The sequence below is a fragment of the Mugil cephalus genome, chromosome 6 (assembly GCF_022458985.1).
Source record: "Mugil cephalus isolate CIBA_MC_2020 chromosome 6, CIBA_Mcephalus_1.1, whole genome shotgun sequence".
NCBI lineage: Eukaryota > Metazoa > Chordata > Actinopteri > Mugiliformes > Mugilidae > Mugil > Mugil cephalus.
Genome location: NC_061775.1, coordinates 17,600,492 through 17,616,603, shown reverse-complemented (window position 1 = coordinate 17,616,603; position 16,112 = coordinate 17,600,492). Strand labels below are relative to the sequence as shown.

General features: G+C 41.6%; 1 protein-coding gene across 5 annotated transcripts; it reads right to left on the bottom strand.

Moving 5' to 3' along the window:
• Nucleotides 1-209: 209 nt before the first annotated feature.
• si:zfos-943e10.1 (GRAM domain-containing protein 2B) lies at nucleotides 210-15,596 on the bottom strand. Of its 5 annotated transcripts, none has more exons than XM_047587306.1 (14): nucleotides 15,393-15,524; nucleotides 9,376-9,642; nucleotides 5,934-6,110; nucleotides 5,189-5,255; nucleotides 5,005-5,077; nucleotides 4,809-4,912; nucleotides 4,621-4,719; nucleotides 4,361-4,432; nucleotides 3,949-4,017; nucleotides 3,766-3,862; nucleotides 3,580-3,669; nucleotides 3,172-3,271; nucleotides 2,841-2,948; nucleotides 210-2,337 (listed from the first exon to the last, which is right to left on the bottom strand). In XM_047587306.1, exons 2-14 carry the CDS (start codon nucleotides 9,447-9,449, stop codon nucleotides 2,319-2,321), a joined length of 1,149 nt encoding a protein of 382 aa, XP_047443262.1. In that variant the 5' UTR covers nucleotides 9,450-9,642; nucleotides 15,393-15,524; the 3' UTR covers nucleotides 210-2,318. The 5 variants fall into 5 exon arrangements, with proteins under 5 accessions (XP_047443262.1, XP_047443263.1, XP_047443261.1 ...); XM_047587307.1 differs by having other exon boundaries at nucleotides 5,934-6,107; XM_047587305.1 differs by lacking the exon at nucleotides 9,376-9,642 and having other exon boundaries at nucleotides 5,189-5,252; nucleotides 15,393-15,596.
• Between the last annotated feature and the right edge of the window lie 516 nt (nucleotides 15,597-16,112).

Genomic DNA, 16,112 nt, shown 5'->3' with positions numbered 1-16,112 from the left:
TTTTCTATTTTAGTGTTTTAATGTTGTGGCTGTTGCGGTTTATAGTTGAGCTCCAACGCTTTCTAGATGTTGTTATTCATAAGTTTGTTCTCATAACAGCTGAGCAAGACCAGTTCTTCAAGACACTAATGTCAGGTGGGTCTAAAGTATGTCTTGGCTGATCAGGTGCGGCGCATTAACAGCGAAAAGAGCAAACACACAGAACGTTATTTACTTCGAAACATCTGATTTTATTTTTGAACAATAGCAAAGCCATCTCACAGAGACTACTTTGAATTACACAGAATGCAAATAAATATATGTAGGACCATAGCAGAATTAGGGACATTAACAACCGATACAAAATTATTTACAACACTTTGAATAGTGCAAATCCACACAAATACTTCCCCCCCGACCCCCAACAAAATCCACTTTCTTCAGTTGAACCTATTTGAAGACAGTGGTCGTGTGTGTGTGTGTCGCCCCCTGGTGGAGGATTACAAGTAGTGACAGCATTGCATGTGGCTTGATGACAAAAAAACTGAACACTTTAAATGACTCTCCTGAAAAAAAGAGCTTCTTCCACAATGAGGGTGATGTTAAATCATCAAGACGTGGCACAGATATGTGTCGTTGGGGGAGTTCAAAGGAGGGGGGGGGATCAAGCATTCTGAAAAGCTGAGTAATGTATCAATAAGCAAAGTCAAGTGGACTCGAAAAATTGGTCATTCTCAAAGAGACAATGGAGAAATCACCAAAGATGTACAGAATGTGATGAGCACTCAACACTGAAATGACAAAGTAGGGAACCTAAAAACCACGTGGCAGGTACTGCCCACCACCCCTGAGTGAAATCTTGTTGTTGTTTTTTTTTTTATTAAAAAAAAAAATGAAAAGAAAAGAGGTCTTAGCACCATCGGATACCATACAACGCTTTGCCATTTCTTTTCAATCCAAACATGGTGTCTTGGATTGTGACAGGCACAACACATGTTTAAAGTGCGCTCGCTCACTTGAGCCCTTCCTTTCACTCACATCTTCTTTTTTTTTTTTCTTGCACAATTTCCCCACAAATATCAAGCTTCGCTTTAAAAAAAAAAAAAATAATATACACAAAGATAAATTACATTTTGCCATGCATAATAATGTCTTGCATATTGAAATTTGCTTTTGGGACCACTCGTTTTTGCCTGATCTTACAGAAAACGTGGCTCTAAATTCTCGTCTCCACGTGATAAGAGTGAGAATGCGTATACAGTATTCAGTCAGGTGTCGGTATTGCAGACACGTACATGAACGTTACAAATACATTATTGGTGCTACTTGAAACAAGCTAGAAATGTCACTCAGTCCTCAAGAGGCCTGTCAAAGACACAGAGGTTTAAAATCTAGTCTTGAAGATCAATCGTAGAAAAAGCCGTACACAAAAACACGTCTATGACTCTTAGAACCTCCTCCTGTCCTATTGTACTAATGTTTGTGCATTGATGACGCATTGGTCCAGTAGAGACTGGACGGAAAGTAACCTCTGAGCATTGATCATTAAACAAGTTTAAATCATGCCAAAGACGAGAAAGTAATACTGCAAACGTCGCTGATTGGAGAGAGAGAGAAAGGATAAGACCGTCAGGAAAAGTATCAGGCCTCTGTGGGCTGATCTGAATTTGAGACTTCAGACATCATCATTCCAACCCGCAACTGATCAGGAGGATAGGAACCATCTGAAGCGAAGTATGCGAAGGTTACTCAGTTTAAAGACAGTTTAAATATCCTGTTGATAGATGGAGGAATAAACAACAGGAAAAAAAAAAGTCACTGCCGTGCACTCATGCAAAAGACGTGCACCGTGTGCATCTTTGGCTATGCATAGCACTACGTCTCCAGTGGTGAGGTGCAATAATAAGCACGACATCAGGCTAATGCTGGCTGGTTATAGCCCTGCTCAGACCGCATGCTCAGCGAGAAGAGGACAACACAGGTCGACAGACGTGGAACAGTTCCTGCCTTGGCTAGCGTGGCACCGGGCCAAGTCGGAGCCATTTGGCTTTGGTTTGAACAACAAGACACGCTGCAACCAGGCAGCGCGCGTTTACAATTTGGCTTGGCTCTACATCTTATTGTTCGCTCCAGAGGAAGAAGTATAGCCCTTCAAGTCTACAAGTTGTCTCTTAAAATTGCACAGGTCGGCCCCTCTTCCTCTAGCGCAGCAGCACGGTGCCCGTGGTGGGGAGGCGGAGTCTGAGTACAGTTAAGTTCACCCGCTGGGTTCTTCTGGGAAGAGGCTGAAATAGTCTTCCAGTCATGAGTCAACCGATCTCTCCTTCAATCGTTCAGTGTTATGTGTCTTGGTGGTACCTGCAAAAAAAAAAAAAAAAGGGAGAGAGGTGACGGTTAATAGCAGATCAACAGCAAAACAATACTCAGGTACTCAGATACAGGTTGAGAAGGGCAAGACATATTAGAGGGCTCATGTCTCATTTCTTTGAAAGGGAATAAAACCTATTATGCAACTGAGTAAACGAGTCTGAAAGGAAAACCAAAGCAGTAGAACAATCACTTAACCATGTAATATGCAGCCACGCCTAATGAGAACACTGCAACAGCCGTACATGCAGTGCAACCCTCTCAACGTCTCTTCGAATTTGTAGCATGTGTCACGGTGACTGAACAAATAAACCACTACTTCCTGGTTCTACGAAGTAAAAAGCTGAGATGACGTCAGTTTGGAGTTAGTTTGTCAAAAGGTGGTAAGAACCATTGGTGAAGAAAGAAAGTCTTTTAGGGTCAAAAGAAGACTGGCTTTAAAATAAACTACTCGGCACACACGGACTAGAAACTGAAATGAAAAGGGGTCTTACCCGCTCTGTAAGGTGAACTCAGGCAGTGCACCGAGGGATGTCAGCTGCTCCTCCAGGGCCACGATACGTAAACCAATGTAGCCTGAAGAAAGCAGCAGCAGCACAACCCTGCAACATGTATAAAAAAAAGACAAGTCAAACTCACTGCCTTTTTAATAGTTAATAGCCTGAAATTTATGCAAGAGCTGAATTTAATTAGACAACGCTGTACTGCGTGGAAAGTCTAATAAGTTCCTACGAGTTAATCCGGTTTGCGTTTGCGGCCACCACAACAAGTTCCTCAACCTTAGACGGTAAAGGTGTTCGATTACAAGAAGGAGGTGGTACTTACAAAATCAAGTAAATGAAGAGTAGGGCGTTGAGGTTGCTGGCCTCTCTCTGAACCAGCAGCGACTTGGCTTTTTCAGTCACGTTCCAAACCCATGAGCCACCTGAGCGTGAAGAGGAAACGCAGGGTGAATATCGAAGGGTGACGTTCACTTTTTTGTTGCTGATGTTAACACTTAGTTGTTGTTGTTGGCAACATTGTGAATATTTTGTTGAAAACTGCACTGGTCATCAGCAAAAATGAAAAACTAATTTCACATCATGAAGAGCTTTATGTTTAACAATCAACAATTATTATATCATACAACTTAAGAGCCTCGAGTTATATTGTCTTCAGTCTGCTTCAGTGGACAGGAAGCGTTTTTTTTTTTTTGCATGTTAAAGCTAATAACTAATATTATATTGTAATTACCTGACACAGACAGGTCCTCTGAAGATGAGCTTTCAGTCTGCTGCATGTGCATTCTCCTCAAAGTAGAGGCCTTTCCACTAGTCACCGACTCTATAAAAGGAGAGAAACAAAAAAGGAACTCATGTTAGACTTCTTTTAGACCTTAACCTTTGAATTAAACGGAATATGTTGGTGTTAAATTCTCACCTCTCTGTGGTCTAAGCTGAGGCTCCTCCTGCAAAGACTGAGACTCTGCGCCATCGAACTGGTCGAAGCTGTCGTCCAGGCTGGACTGACTGGAGTTCTGTGGGTTAGATGCAAAGGTTGAGCATCAAAGCTTCCAACACGCATCATTTAAATGCGATTTTACGTGTTTGTTTTTCCTCTTACCACAAGTTTACTCTTATCAAAGCTGTTTTCTGCAGAGGAGAAGACGGGGCTGCTATTTGTGCTGCCATCCTGTAACAGAGAATATTTTGTTATTAGTACTCACAAAGTATAATTTGACACGTCAGCATGCTCTGAAATAGTTTATTTAGGTTATTAGAAATACACAAGAGGAAAGTGCTTCCATTTCCCATTTACAACAGCGCAGGTTAACTCATATCTTTCTTAAATTCCAGATTTCGTGGTGAGAAAATGTACAACGTTTCGCAATGATGAGTTGAAACAGCGGACATTCTTTTTTTGCTTAAACACTTTCCATAAAACCACAACCTAACTGTAACGCTAAATATAGCATCAGCACCTCCTGCAACTTGTGAATTTTTGAGTGCATCTGTGTTTGATGTGAGTCGCTCACCTCTAGTTGAGGACAGACTGAACGCAGCAGCTGATAACACGATTCTCTGTTTCGTAGCGACACGAAGAGGTACTGAAACAGAATAAAAACAAATGCAGCATTAATATTCAGCATCTGCCCTGCTGGCAAATCTTATCATAAAATACACGGATCGCTGATAAGATTAGGTGTAAAGCAGAGTTCACTGTCTTTGCCATTAAACAGATAGCGGCGTCCTCAGTCATTACTATACAGTGGTGCTAAAGGTGAATGACCCTGACCTTGTCTCCGTCGGAGGTGCGGATCGACAAGGCGTTGGGTACCAGCAAAGCCGTGTTCTGCTTCTTAACTATGTGGATGCTGGAAATTGGAATCACCACCTGAAAAAGACACAGAAAAGTTCAGGGTTGGAAAATCGGGCGAATCAAACACTGAGCCGAGAGGAAAGACGGGCTGGGCTGATCCGTACCTTAGTGTCCTTGAGCAAAACGGAGGAGTAGAAACAGGCATGGGTGTCGGTGACGTACAGTCGGCCGTGGTAGGGCACTTCCTTCAGCAGGGCGCAGATGTATGCTGGGAGAGGAGTGGAGCACGAACCTTTGTTAGTTTTACATGCTTCGTTTATTTGCAGCCACTCAGTTGCCTTCACTTTTGTTTTTACCTACCATGGATCAAGTCTTCATTCTCAGGAATGTCTGGAAACAACTTGTGGAATGTCTTGTTGTGCTTGATGAAGCTCTGCAAAGAAGGAGGAGATTCTTCCTTCACACAATGAAAAATTGCGTATTGTGACTGACTGGAAGGGAAACTAAATATAATCTAATTTCTCTAAAGTTAAGATGGACTTACACTTTGTGTGCCAGTGCCCTCAGTCCGCTCAAAGCCTTTACTGTCAGCGTCGAACGTCTGCGACCTACTGAGAGAAAGAATACAGCCGTAAGTTTCACACACACCAACACACGATGCATCACCTTTTCATTCAGCAAAGCTCTCGTTCACCTCAGAAAACAGACTAGCATATGCACGTCTTTAAAGTACAGGCCATCTCAGCAGTACAGAGTCAGTATCAGATGACAGCAATCGGATATTGACTAATTTCTATTCGTGGGAAGTCCTGCTTGAGCCGTACGGGGAAATCTACATTCTGCCCACATTCTGCATGTAGGTGGATAGCAAATATAGCTCCTTATCGCAACAAATATCCCAAATTTATCTCCAGCATCTGAATCATGTGAGAAAAAAAAAACAGTCAGTCGACAAAGACTGTGCAGTCATGTGTGCGTCATGACTGAACACCAGCAGGGAGCCGGGTCTTATGATGCCTTCTCAGACCAACTGCGTCTCCGCTACGTCTACTGTGTGACATTTCAACACAGGATATTTCTGTAAGAGGTTTAATACATCAATCGACAATTGGAATTGAAGTGATTGTTACAGGCTTATGTAAAGGAGTTACATTTACAGGAACATTTACAGGAACGTGGCTCATCGTGACAAACGCAGGACTTTTAGAAGCACTGTGATGGCGCTTACAACCGTCATGTAAAGATTTGTGTTCGGGGAGCAGTTCAGAGCATTTCCCCGTGAATCCTACCTGATGGCTACTTGTCTGGTGAGGGTTTTGTGCTGTTGCTGGATCTCAAGCTGGGCCGCCTCCAAGCTCAAGGTTTTTCTGGTGTCCGCCTTCTTGAAGCTGCCATTGCTTAAGCTGCTCCTGCTTTTCTTCACCTTGGCTGGCAGCCCACCACCACTGCTCTCTACTGGGTAGCTGCTGAACACAAAGGAAAGGAAAAAAAGCGCAGATTTAGTGACGTGCTAAACACTTTGAGAATCGCCGTCTATTCACATGCAAAGAGTATGTAGAACGTAAGCAATGAGTGATGGAAGGTCACGCATGACATGTCACAGCATGCTATTCAATGCAGAAAAAGTCAGAGCGTACACTTATAAGACCCATCATCTCTGTGACAATGTATATTGAAAAATAGATCTGCCGCAACCATTTCACGAGAAGCGAAACACTGAGCACAGATGATAAACACCACCCAGTATTTAGCTACTTTAACATTTTAAGCCACAGTTTTCATCAACCACATTTCTCAATAAATGAAAGTTTTTCTGTAATGCCTGGATTGATATTTGACAGACTACGGCCTTATCTTTACGACGTGTGGGAAACAGTCATTCCTTTCCAAATTAAAAGGGTTTTATGGATATATGTTGCGTCAGAGCACAGGATGCACAAGCTGCTTTACAAGCCAACAGGCCCATAGTCGCACGCTAAAACTAACAGGCCTTTTGCGATTATTCTGTTTCAGTGAAGTGTAAAGACAAAAAGGCCATGTAAAAGGAAAGTTATAGAATCCGGTACTGTCCACGGCATGACCAGGAACAAAAAGGGCTGCGAACCCATTGAAAGACAGCTGAGTCAGCTGAATGCCAACAACACAAATCTAAAATCCGTCAAACGTGTTAATGAAAAGACAAATATGAGATTTTGTTTGAGTGAGTCTTGACCTCAAAGAACAAATCAACCACAGCAACTTCGACAAACAAAACCAAAAACACAAACTCACCTGGTCGTTTTAATTCTCTTGGACGTCCGAAAACTCATATACCTACTAACAGTAGGCATTTCCTTTTGTTCCAAATAATAATTTAAAAAAACAACTCCAAAAATGTTCTCTATAGGCTTTAGTCACTGGCCTCACGCCATCCAAACAGTGAAGTCAAAAAAAAAAAAAAAAAAAAAAGACTCGACAAAACAATGTCCCAAGAAAATCTTAATAGTCCTCTTTCGGTTCGAAATGTGCTGTGTAGTCCTAGTTGTAGTCCTAGTTAAGTCAAGGTTCCTCACCACATCCTGCCAGAAAAAAAAGCTACTGCCGTGTTGCTGTTTGAATGTGCGACTAAGGAGGAAGCCACTTTTGTGTCGAGTGGTGTGACACTTCGTAGAGGGTGACGTCAAACTCAACCACTCCCACAGAGTCGAAGAGGCCAACCTATACAGACAATCCCACTCCCTCTTACCCAGGCTTACATGTGCAGAGTCAACGGAGCGCGATGCAGGCACTGACATGTTTAAGAAAGCAAGGTCCGTCCCACAAAATCTTGCGCCGACAAACACAATCTGAAATCCGAATGAGATTTCTTGTGGCAGGGCAAAGTAGGATCAGAGACATCTTATAAGCAAATGAAAGTAAAAGTCCTGTAAGTTACTAAGAATAAGGGAGAGGTAGCTGCTTTATTCTTCACATTTCCCCTCAGGCATGGAAACAAGACAGATGAGCAGCAACCTCAAATACCTTCCGTGTGCTCACTCAGCGGTTTAACATTTTATTAAAATTAGTCAAAGATTTTAAATAATGACAAACTCTAATCATCTCTAATAATCAAAAATATCTATTCGTACTTCATTGATTGAATTTTACTACATTAACTAATATCATTTTGTTAACAGGATTATTGGTGGAGGACAGTGTTGCTTTCTTTTACCCCGTCTCTCACCCCCGTCTCACAGCTGAGCCATTTCTTTTTAGCGTCGTTTGGGTAATTGGGGTAAGGGTGAAAGGAAACAAAGGAAAACATGCGAGGAGCCTCAGTTGGATAAGTACTCTGTAATTAGTCTGGAGTGACAATTAGATGGGGACTAGGTTTACAAACTTTTAAACGTGTTTCCTGCCTGTGTAATGGAATCTTTTTTTTAATCTTGTGAAGAGTCAAGAAAGATTATACAGCTTTTGAAAACTGAACTATTTACAATTGTTTTCAGTTGTGTCCCTGCTGCAGAAACTTACGCATACATTTACAATAAACTCTAAAAAACAGAAATTGGAAAAAAAAAAAACATCCAAAGAGGGGAAAATATGGTGCTTTGTTGGTTGTTGTACAGAGGTCACACCTGGTCTATTTCCTCTTGAAGGGTTAAACCTCCATGGCAATATGTGCACTTATTCAAATACTACCAACTGTTTGACTTTCCCAACGACTTCCTCTTGTTACGCTAGACTTACGGTAACCACTAACAAGATAAACTGGAAGCGGCCTCCTTTAAAATTTAAGAGGCTGCTTTACAGTTTCACATATCTAAAAATAAGTTCAGAATAATACATTTTAAATTCTTGGCAATTCTGTCTGTGAGACCCTTTCATTATTTAGGCGGCAGATCCTAGACTATAAAAATCCTCTGTAACCTTCACTGACTTTGTATCTAGACAACATATCCAGACAGTCTGGCATTCAGGCACTAATGTGTGCATTTACTAAAAGGAGGTTCCAGGTGCCACTGATATCATACAGACAGGTTTAAAATGTATCATTTCAAGAATATGGACATGAGACAGAATCTTAAAATCTAAAAATAATAACAATAATAATAATATCTGATCATAAAATGAAGTGCAAAGCTGATAAAGTGTGTCTAAAAAGGATGAATATGACTAAGCCTTGGCCTTGAACATTTTTATTGGCTCTTAGGCTATCAAGAAAAGGCAGGTGTGTGTCAGTGACTCGTGTAAAAAGTCATGTGATAGCAGCATGGAAAAACACGTATTATGAAATCACCTATGTCCTGCACAGCAGTTGTATTTCTGAATTAGGTAACGTTGCTCGTCATGGGCGTTTACTGGTCATGCAGAGTACTTGACCTCTGACCTACTTCTTTGTCAGAGTGCCGTCATACCAAATGACAAAAATCAATTTTGGACCCGATTTGAATGACCTGACAATCCTAAACAAGTACAGACACATGACACTGTGTTTTGTCATCTTGTGAGGTGGAGACAAATTGTACTCCGAGTTCAGAGTATAAGGGAAAAAAAAAAAAAAACAAGCACGTTTGAATTTTTTATCTGCACTTGTTCTTGTGTTATCTTAAGAAACAAGACAGATAACTTCATACCAGAATCACAACGGTCATCAATAAACCTCTGTGACCACTTCTCTTTTTAAAGAGAAGAGAAAAACGATTTAAAACATGAATGTACATACATTCGACCAAGTCAGTTCTGCCCGATCAACATGTTTGTTGGCCTTACCTTCCCAGATCCTTAAAGCGAGGAGAATCAGCCTCAGCCACCTGCTGGTTAAATAAGCTTTTCCTTCTTTCCATAACCACCAAACTTTTTCTCCCTCTTGATTTCCACGGTCCTTAAGAGAGTTTAACCATCGTCGTTCAAGACAGCTACAGAACACACTATGGTAGTACCCTTTGCGCTCGGATCCAAATTAAAGGGGAGTACGGGTCTTTTTTAGTGCAGAGCCGTAGAAAACAGCCAGACGCAGTCAGAGGCAGAAATCAAGAGCTGGACGGGGAATGAGAAAGAGCAGAGTGAAAAGAGCAGACTAAAAAAAAAGGAGTTAAGGAGTCGTTCAGTTACAAACTCCAAACGCCCTCCCAAGCTTTGTCCTTTCTAATAGTCTCTGGATGTGTTGTCATGGAAACAGCTAACTGTGGGAAGTAAAGGGTGGAAATGTGGGGGGTTGAGAGAAACATTGCCAAGTTATTCTCAAACCCAACAACAACTTTAAATGCCCTGCTCTCAAATACAACAGCGTGATGGCTTTAGAAGCACCCTGTACAATGCGCATGACAATAGTTAGCTCATAGCCTTTGTGGTGGATGTAAATGGGGACATTGGCTACAAGAATGTGTGGGCCTGGCTGGGGGACAAGCTCACGAGCTTGAAAGACACAATATAAAAGAAGTCAGTCAGTAATGTAGTGTACCGTAAATGCAGTAGATCCATGTTACACTCACATGTTAATCATACATCAGCTAGGAGCTTATTTCATAACCGATGACATCAACATCCAGGAAAGTGAAGGAGGGAGATAAAGTCACAAGGAAGCTCTTGGACAACGCATTTGGATATAAAACTTAAAAAGGCTATCCACTGATGTTAAACATTCAACAGGGAAACGTCTCAGTGTCTCCTCCTTTAAACTCCACTTTCTAACGCTCTGAACAGACAGCTCAACATTCCACAACAATCTTATTCAATCGACTCAGAGAAAACATAACGCTGACACAGACGACTGTAATTGTCAATAATATAATAAACCTCTTAATATATCTATTATGCAAGCAATAGGTATCCGATGAATTGCTTTATTTCATCTGAGAGAATTCGATTAACGCTGAATGCAATGTCAACAGAAGGAATGTTTGAGTTATAATGCTGCCAAGTGGACAAAAGGTGACGCTCATTCACACCAGTGCCAAAATCAACATGCATTGCGTGTGGACATAGTTTATAAGTTTCCAATATGGCATTCTACACTGCGCTCATCAGTCTGCATTTTATCTGCAGATAAGACCAATCCTTGCGAAGACGTGCAAGGCCACGTGTGTTCACCTTTGTTCTTGAAAAGCTCACATGTTTAAAATAAGTTTCAGATCATAAATTAGACAGCAAACTTAAAGTATAGCGTACCGCAATTTAGAATACAAAGAGTGCCTTTTAAATAATGACACCAGATATGGTTTGAGTTACGTCAGCCCAGACTTGTTATTTAATAGCCACACCTTGTAGGTACACAAAAAGCTGAGCTTTTTGTTATTAAACAGTGCAGGATTTGACTTTCTATACAATGACAATACTTCTTAAGTAATAAAAAAAACAGCATACTAAATATTTAATCTAAACAAAACAAGGCTTATCCAAATTTACTGAAATCAAGCTTTGACAGAGGTTAAGGCACTATTTTTCCCACACTTGTTTTTAGCATGTGACATTCTACAAACCAGAACAACTCCTCTGAATTAAGAGATATGATACTTTAATTTTCTGTCCCGATACGAGACGAATGATCTCAGGGGATATGCTGCGGACGTCAGCTGCTCTGCAGAGCTGGCACTCTTAAGACAAAATGGCTCCTGTTTAGAATTCTTTCCCACGACCAACACTGCTGCTTTACTAACACCAGCCCAGCATTCGCATGTGAGGCTTCTGAGACACATACATCTCAGATCAGCTGAGCTAAGCGCCATCTGTGTGAGAGCACCACCTTCAGGGCGGCCGAGGATAGTTTTTGTCACGTGACTTGCAGATTCTCCGTCGCCCAATCAAAATCGGCTTAATTCAAAGTAGAACAACATTATGCTGCAGCTGTGCTTCGAGTTGCCAAATGGGGTCGGTTGAAGTGTAGGAGTCAAATTGAAAAAAAAAACTAAGGGTGCACTCACACTAGGACCAGTTGTTCCGTGCCGTGCCGAAGCACGAATGCCCCCCCATCCTCCGCTGGCCTGCACTCACATTACACCGAATCAAGTGTGCCAAGGCACGGTCGCCTCAGACACATAGGTCATCACGTTGATATACGACACACGCAAGGCATCTTGTCCTCTTTTCCAACAAAATGTAATGAATGATTTCAAAATATAATAGAATAACACAATATCAGATACATGTATATCATAAAATCCTATTTACTATTCTGTAAGATACACGACTAGAAATAAATATTTTTATTGAACTGCTGAACATTTTTGAACATTGATCACCATGCTGAGAGGTACCACATCTTTTGCAAAGAACTGCACTACTGCCTGTGTGATTTCAAAGTGCTGTCTTGAATTACGCTTGTGGTACTGCTCCAGCTTTTAGTCGAGTCAGTAAAGGCAGAATGTCTCATTATGTTCCTCTCACAGCACCAGAGAAGAGAGCGTTGTGTTAACATGCTAAAAAGGAAAATAACAAAACACAACATCGTGTTTTTTTTAAAACAAAAATGATTCCAGACACTCAACTTGATGTTCCTCTAATGCCGTGCCAGTTTCACACTGTTCAGTCAGCCTGACACCATTTCGAACAAGTTAAAGAGATACAGTGCTTTCCATTCACGTGACCACCTGCGGTATGAAAATCACACATTATATCGCAATGTAACTATAAATTCAAATACTTGTTCAGCCCTACTATGAATCTAGTTTATACGTGACTATAAACAAATAAAATCGATATTCAGTCTGCACACAAGTGTGTGTGTGTGTGTGCGGTTGAGTTTTAGTAGGCCAGTCAGTAAAGGCAGGGAAGTGAGCCAGTGGTCATAGCAAAATAACAGTCTGTGGCAACCTGCCAGGGAGCAGTCTGCAGAAAAATACTGTGTGTGTGTCAGGTGGGACAGAGAATATATCTGTGTGCATGCGCTGCAGAATAAATGCACGTGTTTGAGTGGCAAGTCATGCGGCCCTGTGCACGCAACGTCTCCCTACACTTCCTGCTTGCGAACTGGCCACAGACACAGAGGGGGTCTTTCTTCAAGGCCACAGAGTACTCTTAGTGACTGCGCATGTGAGCAGGAGGTAGGATGTGATGGAGGGGTCTGGAAAATCCCACCTGACTTTAAAGTCATTAAAGGTAAAAGTAGGCCGCTCGACCGCGTTCCATGGGGACTTCATCTACAGCAGGATTTTTGTTGATCTAAGCTCCTCAGAACAGCAGATTTTTATAGATGAAGAGTCATTTTAAATATATTTCATGAGCCAAAGCCATATTCATCCCAAAAATAACCACACATTCACTTATAGTCCTGAAAACCCGTTACAATACAATACCATCTTAGAAAGAGTATCCATGAGTTAAGAAGGGAATAAGTGAAGAATATGTTTGTTGAACTCCTCCTGGCTGCTACTATAATTCTGATGTCCTTCTTGAGAATACAAATTAATATATTCACCATACATAAACCATCTATTTAAATGTATTCAAATAAATTCAGTTAACCGAGTCATTCAATCACACTGTGTACATTATATTTTCATCTTGATTGTGTCTTCGTTTTCTCCTGAGCCTGGAAAGTACAAAATATCCCTAGCATTTTTCATTTATTTTCATTTTATGAACAGCAGTTATACTCAGTAGTGGCAGAGAAATGAACTCATTGTACTGAAAAAGCTTACAATGACACAACAGTAGGTTTCTATAAAGTATACAGCTGTTCTTGACTATAGCATTACAACATTACAACTTGAGGTAGTTTTGGATTTATTTCTAAAAAGATTTAACAGATGTATACACCTTTCCAGTTGACACAGCGAACAACGTCTGTCTGATCAGCTGTTTCAGCCTCTAGAGAGAGAGGACATTCTGTCTATAAGACATGTTATCAAACGTGATCCTTCTGTTAACACCGTGCAGTACAATCTTTTGCTGACGGTTTCAGATAAGCCTCCGTGAAGCCCCGTGTGTCTAAACTTACACCGACCCATGGCAAGTGCTTTAGGAGGAATTCACCAGGACACTGAGAGAAGCAAAAGGTGTGACAGTTTAACACAAATATATCATTTCTCTTGGCTCTGTGACAAGGGCACTGGGGTGATCATTAGCATTAGCCTGACAGGGCCAGGCTGGTTAGACTGGAACCCTTCATTAAGAGATGAACAGTTCTGCAGATGTGGTTTCCACCCTCTAACTGGGGTTTTCGCTCTGTGCTGGCAGCACGTCGCATAATTTAGACCTACACGGTCTTCGCTGCCCACAGCTGCAACAGAGCTCTGTCCCGGGAGCATCTTCCTGGAGCCAAAGGGATGCTTGCAAAGCTGCCCCACCCAGCCTATTCTGAGCTACCGCTACAGCAGGTTCTTCCCTGTTAAAAGTCAATTCATATTTTTCCTCTATGCTTTGCAAATCTGTATGCACAGCAATAAGGAAACTTGAAGGTCGAGGAGATGACATGCCTTTGTCTGGTTGCAATTAAATACCATAAGGCTTAGCTCACTCGAGCCTGGAACTGTGACAACAAGTGTGTATGTGTTGTGGAAACAGATAAATCACCCCACATACCATACGACAGACACCATAACTATACTGATAGCCGGCCGGCCTCCTCTGACTGGCAGGGCTCTCGCGCTGTAGCAAATTGCTATCTATGGGTAAGAAAGTGAAAGGCAAAGCTCAGAGAACGATGAGTGCCAACACTGAGGCACTAGGAGCATTTATATAACACCATGTACCACCTGTGGTCCACTCATGGGCTCTAAAAATAGGCTTTCCTGTGAAAACGTAGACTTGCGTATCCCGTGTGCAAACGTGCGTTTCCCATGGGCAAAGAGGGAAACACAACATGCTATATGGTATATGCGAGTGAATGTGTTAGTGCTCAGACGCATTTCTGGCCTACTTTGAACGCAATAAGCATGACTCATCCATGATCTTGATTGGACACCAATCTAGATCACACAAGCATGACACTGAAGTCACGACTTTTAAGGAGTAGGCAAATGCCAGATTAAGAACCAACCAGATCTGGACTGGCTCTCCTTTATGTCACTCTTGTAATGCCTTTATTCCCACTGACCGGGACGGATTATTCACATGCAACTGCAACAAACAACATACACAAAACAAGAACTAATGTAGGTCAAATTACCGTTCAAAATTTAGAAAGGAAGCAAAAGTGAGAATTGAAAGCCCTTGTGGGCTACTGCAAAAGGCAGCACCACGCTTTACTTCCTCACCCGTTCATATAAATCTAAATCTAAATACAGCGTCATCGTTTTACTGGGGAAAAACATACATTAAGTTATTCTAGTCTGTCTTTAAACACATTTCATGGGGTGGATGCTTAGACAATGGCAAAGCTGATGTCATAATATGGGCCTTAAACTGAGCCACAGTATAGATTCTTCTGTGTTGTTGGTGCTTGTGTACACCAATATTGCCAAGATGCTCCCAACAAAACATCCACGGCTGTATACTGTACAGTGCTCTTAGCTTTTAATGCATTTAATCCAAATTAAATATCAGTGAATATACTGTTCAGTCTGGCTGTAATGTTATCTTAAGTTCATTTGAATATCAACACATCTTCACCCAGGCGGACGGCTAGCAGGCTAGCATCACGTAGACACTGAACGAAAGCGTACATATTTACTCATTTTTCCTCTTCTCCTAAAACACATTCCGTTGTACTCCGATATCTAGGACACAAATATAAGCTAAACCCGTCATATCTAGTCATAAAAAGGGTTGTCAGAAAAGAAACGCGTGTGGTTGGTGATGCTTCCCCGGCAAATAGCGGTGCAGCTAACGGCCACGTCTTTTCCGCTCACCTCTCTTTCATGAAATGCTTTATCTTGACGATGGCCTTCTCGTCGATCTTCCTCAGGAAGGTTTTCAACCTCTCTCGTTTGTTTTCAAGCATTCTTCCCTCTGCCGGTGGTGGTCGGTTCGCGTTGAAACGACTCTCCACGCCAAACTCCCCGGCCGGTTCCCGTAAGACTTCTTTTTTTCCCCTCACTTCATCCACCGCTGATTAAGATAATGAGCTTAAATCGGACCAAGTCGTATTGGCCAATCAGAGACGACGACGACGTTAGAACTAACGGTCATGTCAGACGGAGCATCCAATCAGAATGAGGAGTCGGCTAACAAAGTCCTCCCATTACCATATATGGCAAACCGGGCTCGCCCAGCCTCAGCCCATAAAAACGTGGGGCCTGTGTTATTATTCTGCTGGCTCGGTCCTTTTAATCCGTACTTATTTACATGTGTTATCTTAACTTTTCAATTATAACCAGCATGAAAGATGCTGTTTAAGTGTACTACACCATATTAAAATTAACATGAAAGAGACAATTAACATTGGGATAAACCTGGGTGGGGCAGCAGTTTTACATATTCATTCTCATCAGCAAGCAAAAATAAAGTATAATGGTACTGTATGAGGGCTTTACCATCATATTAATAATAGACACAGAAAATAGTACATGTTCAAATAAATTACTGCTATTGTTCTCATTTGTACATTGATTTTAAGCTACAGCTACACA